At 38.0% G+C, this 12,703-nt stretch overlaps 1 protein-coding gene across 1 annotated transcript in view; it reads right to left on the bottom strand.

Moving 5' to 3' along the window:
- Positions 1-11,551, bottom strand: part of LOC125378079 — a 30,999-nt gene extending 19,448 nt beyond the window's left edge. Inside the window, exon 1 of the mRNA XM_048392913.1 lies at positions 11,188-11,551. Coding sequence (XP_048248870.1) covers positions 11,188-11,242 — 55 coding nt within the window. The 5' untranslated portion in view covers positions 11,243-11,551. The remainder of the gene's footprint in view (positions 1-11,187) is intronic.
- Between the last annotated feature and the right edge of the window lie 1,152 nt (positions 11,552-12,703).

A 12,703-nucleotide genomic window follows, 5' to 3' on the forward strand; every position in this document is an offset into this window, starting at 1 on the left:
CTAGAAGACTTGGCTGACTTCTTGTCATCGCACCCCAATACCTGGATCGTTGCTCATAAATTCAATCGATGGATTATCTGGTCCAGACTCGATTGCAGGCCTCCGTCATATAGCTGGAATAATGCCGTGTGCGGCGTTAAACAACAAACGCACATACCGGATTCATAAAGGGCGGAGGCTTCATTCAACCTATATTGATGTCTACGATTAAATTTTGTGCATTTATTTTATCACTGGCTTGTCTTGTTCAGATTCGATTATTTACAGACCGCCGTGATATAACTGAAAACGTGCTGACTGCAGCGTTTAGCATTGTAGCATCTTGAACGACGAAGAAGAAATGCATGCGGTAACCGTTTATTATTGTTTCATAAACTGAGACAAATACATACATGACTTTAGATAGTTTACATTTATTTTTGTGAAATGATAAATAGTTCATTGTCCGAAATCCTACATAACACATAGTAAATCGTGTTTTTACATTAGTGGAAGATGGGTATCACGTTTAATGCCTCTTTCAACAGTAAAATCGCGACTTTGCAGCTGGATGCAGGAGTAAGTGGTGCAAATCTAGGACATTAACCTCTTTAGGGACATTAACGAGAACAGATCTACTAGACTTGGTGATACAACCTGAGAAACATGTTCACGACGAATCTACGACCCGTTCCCTGTATGTTACGTGAAGTCTGAGAAGTTCAGGAGGAACACCACGCCTCAATCTTGCTCACAACTCCCCGTGCTCGTGTTGTCAATACCACGTATACAGGTTGTAACCCATGACATCACCTAACTCGTCTCGAAGTTCATTTTCCATCTTCAGTTCCTGCTATAACGTCACATTATAAGGAAACGCTCCCTTAAAGACAATAAACTGAAAGAATAATTACACTTAGGAACTCGATTTTGTGAACAATAATTTCATTTCAATTTGCTATCGTGTGTGTTTCCTTCAGAGGACGAGATATTATCGGAACTGTTCCAAACGCCTAATGCCCCCGGGATAACCCAAATTGGGAAAGATATGATTTAGTGAGAACAACGTTCATTTCCTGTAATGTTGATAGACCAACTATCAACGTTAATGCGCTGTGGCCAATAATATATGGGGCGAAATCTTTTTTTTACAGTAAAGAAGAGTGCTGAGCATGGCGATCCAACTTCTCCATGGCGCTGCACAATTTCTGCCCGTGAGGTATATTGGGTGATAGTTGGCTTGTTTTAGGGCCTAGGATGCTGACGTGCTCTTATTATCTGGAATCTTCAGGCAGGTTCAAGGATTTAGAACAGATCGCTCACATATATTACTAGCCATATGTATTGGTTTGTGTCCGACCATTTTGTAATCTAACAATGTGACGATAACCTGGCTGTGGTAATGTAATTGTTAAAGGTCATGTCATAATTTGGATAAGTCAAATTGTCAGCGTGATAGTTATCATGTCAGTGTATAACTGCCACAAGACGTGTACCTCATTATGTTACAAAAGTAGCGCAAAACAACCAGACTTCAAAGAAAATGTTTCTCCAGTCCATTTTCCTCAACAGAGGGGAGGGCTGTAGGAATTTATATTTGATTGAAAACAAAAGCGATGCGGTTTGAATATTTTGTATTTGTTTCCCCACGCGCAGGATTTAAAGTGACACGTTAATGCCCGAGAAGCATCTCTATTTTAAGCCTAAGGAAGTATACATCAAGATACATTCACGTGCTATGTAATAGCATTCGCCATGGTAATGGGTTGTAAGTAAAGCTATTATTATCATTATCAGCTGTGTAATTCTTCGTCTTTAATAGATTGATTAGACAGAATGATAAGTCAGATATTCCATAACAATGTCCATAATAGTATTGAAATGAGACAACTTAATAAAATAACATTGTGACTATATTTACTTGCCTTTGCATGTATTTGTAACGGGTACCACCGGTGGTGCAGGATATGCTCACCACCTCGTTAACACATGGAATCATCACTTTTTGACAATGATTCATAAACACATACAATTTGGCTCTACTTTAACAAATATTTTTTATGGTTGTGGAAATGATTTTGTCGCTTTTATTCCTTATTGCTATTTTTGTTTATTATTGATTGGTCGATGGTGGAAGTACAAATTAATGTAGGCCAAAAAAATCTTTTCCTCATTTGATCTTTTAAAAGTATCGTATGTGTGAAGAAAAAACCCTGAAATATAAAAAAATGTTTTTTTGGTCAAAGGCTTTCCCTATTGATCTTCCATGAGTTTTTTGTTTCTAAATTTGATTTATAGTCTCAGTAGGATGACAAAAAAACGCTGGCGAATCCGTAAACAAGTTGACATAAAATATCACAAAGGCACTGTTACCCAACTGGTACATTAAACGAGACTTAGATTTTATGAGTCCTTGAAGGATATTTTTTTAAAGTAAGAACTTTCCCTTAAAGAGTAAGCATGTCGTGCCCTACCAGTAGCACCCGCCACTGACGCAACACAAACCAGATAAGCAGGTGGTGGACCAGATATCCAACGACACGTTGAGAATTTAGAATTATGTCTACTGCGTATTTGTCCACACTTTCCCACTTTGAAAGAATTGTTGGTTACATATCAACACCTATTCATTTTTTTTTGAGATTTCAAAACACATAAAAAGTAATTAATCTTATATAGAAATGTTTTCAAGATACGTACTTCAAGTGATATTTCCACTTTACGATTCCAGGTGTCTTAGTAACAAAGGAGGAGTCATCATGTTGAAATTGACTTAGCATCTTTAGGGTAGCAATCACGTAAACATCAGTGATTATATGTTGAAATATTGCCTCAGCCATCATTACTACCACTGATGCATCACATTTGGAAATGTCCTCCACATGTCTACCATAAAACCAATCTCATTAAAATCAGATTTTAGTTCTCGCTACCGCTAAACAAAGATCCTTTATTTTATAGCTCTGTAACAAAACTTCAGTTAAAAAATCACTATAGCTTCTGTATTCATAAAATGTAGTTTTGTTGGGCTGTTATAGTCTGTGTAGTGAGTAGTACTCTGGAGAGTCTTCCAGGGCACATGGCCCCGGACTATTGCATAAATGTAAAGACATAGCCACATGAATATACATACGTGTACGTGAACGAAATGCAGATGATATAATTATAGCAAATGAATATTCATATGGACAGAAAATTATTACATCTGATGGTATTACCAATTTAAGTGTGACAGTCAGACTCAGCGGATATGTTCCTCTTCCCATGAAGAGCACATCCATCGGCTCTCGCAGATGGGAGATAGTGGGCTGTAAAAATAGTCCCAGGCGTCCGCCATAAATCGAATAGGAAACATCTTGGTGTTAAATAATGCTCTGTGGTCAATCAAGTCAAAATTGACTCGTGGAAACGCACATCTTCCATTGCATTGTCCGGGATCTGAGATGATCACTGATTGTGACCATATTCGGGTCAGTTGTAAAGACACCGTCTAAGTAGTAACTTGTTGATAATATTTGCGTAAAGTTGTAAGATTCTTGTGTTTTGAAATTGCACGTAGACCACAAGGTCTTTAAACAGGCTTGTCACATCTTGTGAAACCTGATACTGCAAGAGTGGCTCCAGAGGTATGTCTTTGTCTGTTGATTGTACGATAAAGAAAGACATTCCTCGAGCAATGCACAGACAAACCAGTGTTTAAGCGTTTCCCAAGATCATTGTAATCCACGTGAGATCCTTATGAGATTAACGGTAATGTCGTCTGTAATTATCGAACTGGCATTCTATGTTAACCTACATATGTATGGAGTTCAAACTTCTTCTTTTCTTTAATGAAAACCATAAGTCAACATTGCCGCCATTGTTACTACAACTTCTAAAATGTCACTTGAAGACAAAGAAGATTGTGGCTTTTATTTAGCAATCACATTACATGGCCACCTCGAGCGGTTATTGATTGATTTAGATAAGTTAGCCAGTTTGAGAATGGTCAATGTGCAGTCACTTTTCTTTTAGACAAAGGGTTCCAATATCGAATCTCTTTTCTATAGGGTATTACATTTTGAGTGTTCTGTTTAAAGAACATTTTTGTACTTAACTCAGACACAGTATACTCCCACTCAGACACAGTATACTGACTCCGAGCCGACCAGTCCTTGTTTTAGACCCTTAACGACAGGGTAACAACAAGTACCATCTGACGTCTTTAGGTATGACGCGGCCGGTGGATCGAACACCGGACCTTCCTCTTCCCCGGGCGGACGCTCTAAAACAAGATCACGGAGTCGGTCTCTTGGCTGTAATAAAACCACAATAATACGGGACCATCGATTATATGTCAATTTATCCGTCTCTCGTGACAAACGTAGTACCAATATTTGATAAACTTGCCGGGCTATGGAATGAATTCGTCTTATATTAAATATATCGAGACAATGGTGATAAAGTTAGCAACATTTCATTGTATAAGATTTGATGTGTCTGTAACGTCTTTTTTAAAATGGTTTGATCTGTATCTATGACCCGTACATTTTCAACGTGTTGTTTTCTTAATTGTTTAATATGAAGGGTTAATGTTGTGTTCTAGAACTCTGGAACATACTTTACCATTTTCCACAAAATTGGGGAAAGTATTCCTCGGCCCATTACACTAAACATTTAAGTTAAGATCAATTGAGGAACTCTGATTAACGTTAGTATAAAGTTACACCGTTCTTCAAAACAACCTTACGGCGACCGTAAACTGAGCCAACTCGTACGGTTATATGGCAATGAGAACTCCGTGAGAAAAAGAACTCCGTGAAAAAGTCAACAAAAGACATTCTTTTCCCATTTTACATTTGTGAGAGCCGATTTCTAAGCCAAGTTTATAGGCGAGCAGACATTTTAATGTTGCATGTTATCGGAACTACCTCTGTTTACAACCACATTGCGTACATGTGGCATGCTCGTTGTCGTTTGATATCCTCAGAGGGCGAGGACTCCATGCAACATTGAAGAAAACAAATATTCTCAGTCCTTAACCGATAAACCAAGATTTATTAATTATTCAGAGTAGTCTTCTTGAAGTGGTTATCTGGAAGTTCATTTGGTACAGTGCAATTCTCGTCAACGCAAGGAAAGCCATTTTGCAGTCACACGCTGGCAACACCAATTGGCTACGATGAAGGGGCGCGGTAATATGTTTTATTAAGACCACATATAACACACATTAAAGCTCAAATCTTTGTAGTTACCGCAATTTATTTGTTATCGGAACTTAATGTCTGAATATCATTGCGACCAAACAAATGGCCCCAATTCGTTAAATTGTATTAAATCCAGTAAATAAAAAACCGCATGGTTTTGAATTTGAAAATTGCAAACAATGGAATTTATGCCTTAAATTTAAGTAACATCCTCAGACAAACATCAGTTTCCCAAAACGTGCCACAATATTTCAAATTTCAGGAACCACAACAATTTAATTTTCCTCCAGGAACACCATTTCATCCAGATTGTTCAATTGTTGGTATCATCACTATTTGATAGTGACCCATTAACACATGTTCATCATATAATCGGTATCGAACAATCGACTCTGCTTTTGGCAAAACTTTTTTTTATGAATAGGGAAAGGATTTTGTAGATTTTATTCACATTTCATACCAGAGCTTACATAGTTCATGTTCTTAATGACTTAATGCTCCATTTAAAACACAGTAGATGCATCAGTGTTAGAATTGTTGAAATAATGAAATAATTAAGAAATAAAACTCAAAAACAACATTTGATGAGACATATTTCGTATAAGAAAAGTGAGAAAAGCTTGTTAAAATTTTACGGTATGAACATATAATTATTTATTTGCTTTAATTCCAAAAGATAAACATTTTGTTATGTATATATTAACGTACCATGAAAAGGTGTGTGTCTTTTTTAGTTAAAGTGTTTAACAATGATAAAAATAATTAATCACAACAGGCATAATAAGATTAGACGTGAAGGTTGTCGGACCGACCGTAGACTGAACTCTAACATACGCTTATTTCATTAGCTTGAACTTTCTTTGCACAAGATGCTTGGATAAATATAGTGAGCAGTTCAAAACACTGATGACGGTTCCATTCTGATGCAAATTGTGTGAGTGTCGGGTGCTTCCGGTAGAGTAGGAAAATCCTAATGATTTTCTCGAACACCTGGTGTCATCACTGATTTATATGATCCATTCATATCATTTTTTGCCTCTTTTTTGCTTTTTACCCCCAATGGAATCTGTTTCGGCAGATAATCGATACTGAATAACTTATGGAGTTGACGTTTCTTATAAATGTACGTTAGGGGATATTTTGTCGTTGTGTTGTAACATCCACCCCAACACTCAAAGAAGTAAGACTTGTATCGGGCATCGAAATGTAGCCGATGGAATGGAACTCAGGTGTTCAGTGTTTGTTATTTACCGTTCGATTATTTCAGGTACGACGGTGGCCTGTAAATAATCGAATCTGGACCAAGCATTATTAGCAATGCTCGACGTCGTCGGGTTACGAGAAACACAATCAACCAAGTCACCAAGACTGACCACCTGATCCATTCAGTCGCCTAATAAGACGAGTAAATAGGTTGCTGGAGACCAATTCTGATCCGAAATCCCCACGAGGCTATATTCAGCAACTCTCACGATTGTGTCATAATTTAGTTTATAATTAGTGCACATAAGAAGCCAGCGTTATTCCATGAAAACAATTGAGAACACGCAAGAAGTTTTTTGAAAGGACAAGAAAAATTGATATAGCACTTGTGGTTCTCAGCAGTGTTCTGAATGCGCTCCTGGCAGTAGCAGAACCTACCAAAGGACAACGCACTATGTGTCACGTGGTCATTTCTTAATACAAACAAGGAAGGATTTTCTTCATATTCACAGGTTTACATTGACAGAAAGTATTTGACACAAGTGGAATTAATATCATGCGGATTTTAATAGGATTTGCCTGACTATTTGAAATCTCAGAACCGAAGTTCAATTACGTCAATACATTTGATTATTCAACTTTGTACACCACTATACAATACAACAAACTTTATGGAAAATTAATTCCATGTTCTCATTTGTCACTAAATGTGGTCACCATAGTTATAGTTACATATCTATCTCCAATGGTTGAGGGCAAATTGTCACTAAATGTGGTCACCATAGTTAAAGTTACATCTCTATCTCCAATGGTTGAGGGCAATTTGTCACTAAATGTGGTCACCATAGTTATAGTTACATCTCTTTCTCCAATGGTTGAGTGCAATTTGTCACTAAATGTGGTCACCATAGTTATAGTTACATCTCTATCTCCAATGGTTGAGGGCAATTTGTCACTAAATGTGGTCACCATAGTTATAGTTACATCTCTATCTCCAATGGTTGAGGGCAATTTGTCACTAAATGTGGTCACCATAGTTATAGTTACATCTCTTTCTCCAATGGTTGAGTGCAATTTGTCACTAAATGTGGTCACCATAGTTATAGTTACATTTCTATCTCCAATGGTTGATGGCAATTTGTCACTAAATGTGGTCACCATAGTTATAGTTACATCTCTATCTCCAATGGTTGAGGGCAATTTGTCACTAAATGTGGTCACCATAGTTATAGTTACATCTCTATTTCCAATGGTTGAGGGCAATCTGTCAATAAATGTGGTCACCATAGTTATAGTTATATCTCTATCACTATCTCCAATGGTTGAGGGCAATTTGTCACTAAATGTAGTCACCATACTTATAGTTACATCTCTATCTCCAATGGTTGAGGGCAATTTGTCACTAAATGTGGTCACCATAGTTATAGTTACATCTCTATCTCCAATGGTTGAGGGCAATTTGTCACTAAATGTGGTCACCATAGTTATAGTTACATCTCTATCTCCAATGGTTGAGGGCAATTTGTCACTAAATGTGGTCACCATAGTTATAGTTACATCTCTATCTCCAATGGTTGAGGGCAATTTGTCACTAAATGTGGTCACCATAGTTATAGTTACATCTCTATCTCCAATGGTTGAGGGCAATTTGTCACTAAATGTGGTCACCATAGTTATAGTTACATCTCTATCTCCAATGGTTGAGGGCAATTTGTTACTAAATGTAGTCACCATAGTTATAGTTACATCTCTATCTCCAATGGTTGAGGGCAATTTGTTACTGTATTGAGAAAACAATATGTGAGATGTTGGACTTCCTCATTTCTCATTTTAGTCAACTATGTAAAATTCGTCGAAAGGACATTAAGGCAAGAAGTAGGCATCCCAATGGGCAGCTACTGAGCTCACCTTCTTGCTTATCTGTTACTTTATGCATTACGAATCGGAATTTCCATAATAGTCAAATAGCCAATTCCCGTCCACTGATTTACCCACCTGAACTAGAAATGAAAGAGACCAGTGAAAGCGCAACGTCTGCTTCAAATTGAGATCTATGCATACAGTTTGAGAGTGATAAAGTACTATTCCCAAGACTGTGTGACAAGAGGGATGACTTCATCTTTCCAATAGTAATTTTCTCTTTTATGTCGAACAACATCCCTGCAGCTCCAACAGCCTTTAGTGTCTACAATTCACAACTTTTGAGGTGAAAGCGGCTATGTTCCACAAAAATTTCAAAGAACGTCATACGACTCTTGCTCAAACATTGTTTGATCAATGTTGCCATAATTCTGACCGTTGTACAGCTTTGTACATCACTGACTAAAATGATGCAATTCCCTATTTTGGCTTGTACCTTATTTTTCCCTTTTTTTAGGTGAACAATTGACTTGCCTTTGCATGTGTTTGTTCCGGTTCCACGAGAGAGATACGCCCAACTTTTCCTGAACACCTGGTATCATCAATACTTGATAGTGACTTATATAAACACATGCTTATGAAATACCTGGAATCGTACAATGTACTCCGCTTTTAGCAGGAATTTCTTATGATTATGTAAAAGGTTTGTCGCTTATCGTTACGCCGCTTTAGCACCGTTTATCAGCCGTTTTAAATTTGAAAAGACATTCCATCGGCAAACACACCACAAGGCGCGGTATGATCATGTTTAGCGTTGCATGAATTCAGCGTACATTATACGATTCAGGTCGGATGATACGATTCAGATTAGATTAAATGCTTCAGGTTAGATGCCACTTGAAGCCACAAAATCCTTTCTATAGTGTTTAGTATTAGTTTGCTTTAGTTAAAATAGAACACTTGCAAACCAATCCTACATTGAGGCTCAAACATACACATGAAACACCTTTATTAGATTTGATACTTTAATTTATTGTTAGTTACGTATCTACACGTAATTTATAATTTGACGATTAAAGAAAACAAAAAGGAAATAATCTGATTTAATATTGTTTCTTACAATATGTACTTCAAGCGATATTTCTATTTTACGGTGACACTCTCGAAGGCCTTTATTACCAGGCACTGTACGTGTAAATTAATGAAGACTTAGAATCCTCATGTCATTGTGACAGGCTCGCGGTTGATTAAATGTCATTTCTTCCAGGTGTCTTATTAACTTGGGAGGAGTCAGTCATGTTGACATTGACTAGTAGCTTAACATCTTTAGGGTGGTAATCAAATAAACATCAGTGATTGTATATTGGTTTCGCAGGCTCCATGTTTATAGCACGGATTCATCGTAGATATCTCGGTAAACCGCACAGCGGACGGTAGCGAGTAATCTCTGGCTTCAGAAGTTGACAGTTATGTGCGATGAAATGAAATATAAAGATATTGCTATAATAACATTTCGTTCAGGATTTCAATTTTCTAATGAGGGTCAAATGGTGAAATTACTTTTAGTTTTCAATTTTTAAATCATCATTTAACAAGCTGAGTGGAACATTTCTCTATACCAAGTGTGATTGAGTGAGTTTGGTTTAACGTAGCTTTGAACAGTATCACGTTCTGTTAGCTTGAAGTGGGAGGGAAGCCAGAAGTGATGCAGCTCTTAAGTCATATAGGGCTTAAAACATAACCAGGGTGAGTCCGGACTGTGATAATATTTGTTCTTCTATATTGATCCTGACCACAATGGGTACAGCCTGTATTTATGATGTATAGTTTTTCACGCAAAATGTACAAACTAATGCTACTTTCTCGTGGGCATCTGTAATGATCACATAGCATCGTACACCAATTAACATTTATATTTATGCATATATTGAACACTGTTTTAAATAGTTCTGCAAATCATACAAATATATGTTTACAGGCAGTCATGTTATATAAACTAGATGTAGGTCTAGGCTTTTAGTAATTGGAGTTCATAAAGCGATATACGGATTTATAGCTTCTTTATTTTTCATATGCTTTAGGTGTGGTATACACCGACCATCTTACTGATGCCAGTTACATAAGCGTCACGTGTGAACAACTTGCGAGGTTAGGTGGAATGGGGTTTAACGTCGCGTTCAAGATTATTACACTTATATGCATGCCCGTGTGTGAGGCTGCATGTACTATCTGGATTAATGCCGGGTTTATAGTGCTAATCCACTGAAATACCAACCCGCAGATACCCCCTGAGACTTGTTATAGTGATTCCGAGCCTGTGAGTCCTGGTTTTATCCCTTTTGTGCCTACCGCCAGACAGGGTAACAACAAAGAACCATCTTTTATGACGCGGCCAGGGGATCGAACCACCGACCTTCCGCTCTTCGGGCAAACGCTCTTTCCACTAGACCACGGATGAGGTCTTTAACGCCTCATAGATGGTTTTAGTCATGGGGCGACCCGTGAAGATTCGGGGAAGAATAGGTCTTCATCAACCCATGCTCGCCATAAAAGGCAACTATGCATGTCGTAAGAGACGATTAACGGGATCGGGTGGCCAGGCTCACTGACAGACTTGGTTGATGCATGAGATACCATGCCGCAGTTTAAAATGAATACCCCACTCAGACAAAGTATCCTGACTCCGAGCCGACCAGTCCTTGTTTTAGCCCCTTAATTCCGCGCGACAGAAAGGGTAACAAAAGATACCATCTTTTAACGTCTTTTAGTAAGACGTGGCGCGGGATCGAACCCCGGACCTTCCGCTCTCTCTCTTATGGCATAAGTTAAGATATCAATGCACAGATTCATATGCATCATGTATCAAGTTTTTGTCACTCCAACACCAGACGATTCAATTTTATATTATCAAGAAAATAATTAAACCAGTAATTTCTGAAACGTTGCCATGAAAACTTACCTTTAGCAATATGAAGTAGTGAAAGGAGGCAGAGGACACCAAAGTATAGCTCCATGTCCACAAGTGTGTTTAGTACTAATGGAAAGGTAGCGCCAACTGATTCTTGCTTCACACTCTCAAAATCTAAGGTTACTGATCCACGTGCGAAGGCATAGTAAATCACATCCTCCGATCTTTTCGCTGTCAGAGACTATGTACTCGTCAACGAGGTCTAGGTGATTGTCCACGTCCACTTTTATCTCAGTAGGAGAACGCTCTTACTTCTTGCCGCGTTGCGATCAATAAGAGATGCTCTCGATTCTATAGAGGTCCAACGATAAGCATTTAACTGCCGGAGTAAGGAAAGATGGAAACTAGTGGTTCCCCTTGCAGGCCTAATATAGCAGAGTGGAGACGAAGTGGACTCGACAGAAATGAGACCGTTTTGCAAACCACGGGGCTGAGGAGTGGGAACACACACGATCCTCGTCATTAAGCATCTTGAGTGCGTTTATAACATATGTGGAAACTATGTTTAGCTATTATAGTAGGTTTGAGACATGTGATCTTTAGGAAAAGAACTATAATTGCTGCTTAATATTTAGGAAATAGTATATTTGTGAAATAAAAGCGGATGCTATATAATGAGAGATATAATTAGATATTAAAAGATCCCAAGAAAGTGGGATAAAAATACAGTCATCTGTATTTTTAGGAAAATAATTAATTGAAATATCTCAGCTTTCACACACTATTGTTAAATAATCTAGGATTATTTCGAAGGAGGCAGGAGAAACACCTGCCTGTGTGTTAATAACATACAGTGTACAAGAACGTACCATATAACACCTTGTACGAACACTATAAACAAAATTCAGGTTAGAAAATGACCGGAGCTTGGTTGTCTTATTGTGGCAATGAACTGCCGGGCAAAAGAAAGCATACATTTGAAACTAGTTTTCATAAAAAATTCAAACGTTACGAAAATGTTACTAAGCTGTAAACAGTCGCCTAACCACTTATTAAGGTCCTAAACACAACTATGATGCCCGTATCAAATACCTCGCCGTTTCCTCTTTCATTTTTAGCCACCATCAAAGATGAGTGTGTTGAACTATCTCGCCTTTAGACCACATATAGAAGTTACAGACGTGTTGAGAAGTCATGGATAGGTTATGTTACACCCACGTCCTCATCTCCAGTAGATCCGCTTCTACAACACCTGAATCTACATCGACATCACATCCTCACCCACCCACACTGTTAACATACATGTACGTCCAAAAAAGTTGCGTTTATTCAAGAGGAAACTCATCGCAGATGATCTTAGTAAGATTTAGAACATTCGTACTATATTCCTGCCGCCCACTTCAGATTCAATACTTCAACTCTTATGTACACGAACAAAGTATTTTTGAACATATTACGTATCCCGATCTGTGAAACCTCACGATTCTGGACGCACAACAGAGTTTTTAGTCCTCAGGGTAATAAACGATGAACGAAGAAACTTCGAACACCACGAAGACAACACAAA

This window comes from Haliotis rufescens, unplaced genomic scaffold (assembly GCF_023055435.1).
Source record: "Haliotis rufescens isolate VD_foot unplaced genomic scaffold, xgHalRufe1.0.p SCAF_11, whole genome shotgun sequence".
In the NCBI taxonomy this organism is placed as follows: Eukaryota; Metazoa; Mollusca; class Gastropoda; order Lepetellida; family Haliotidae; genus Haliotis; species Haliotis rufescens.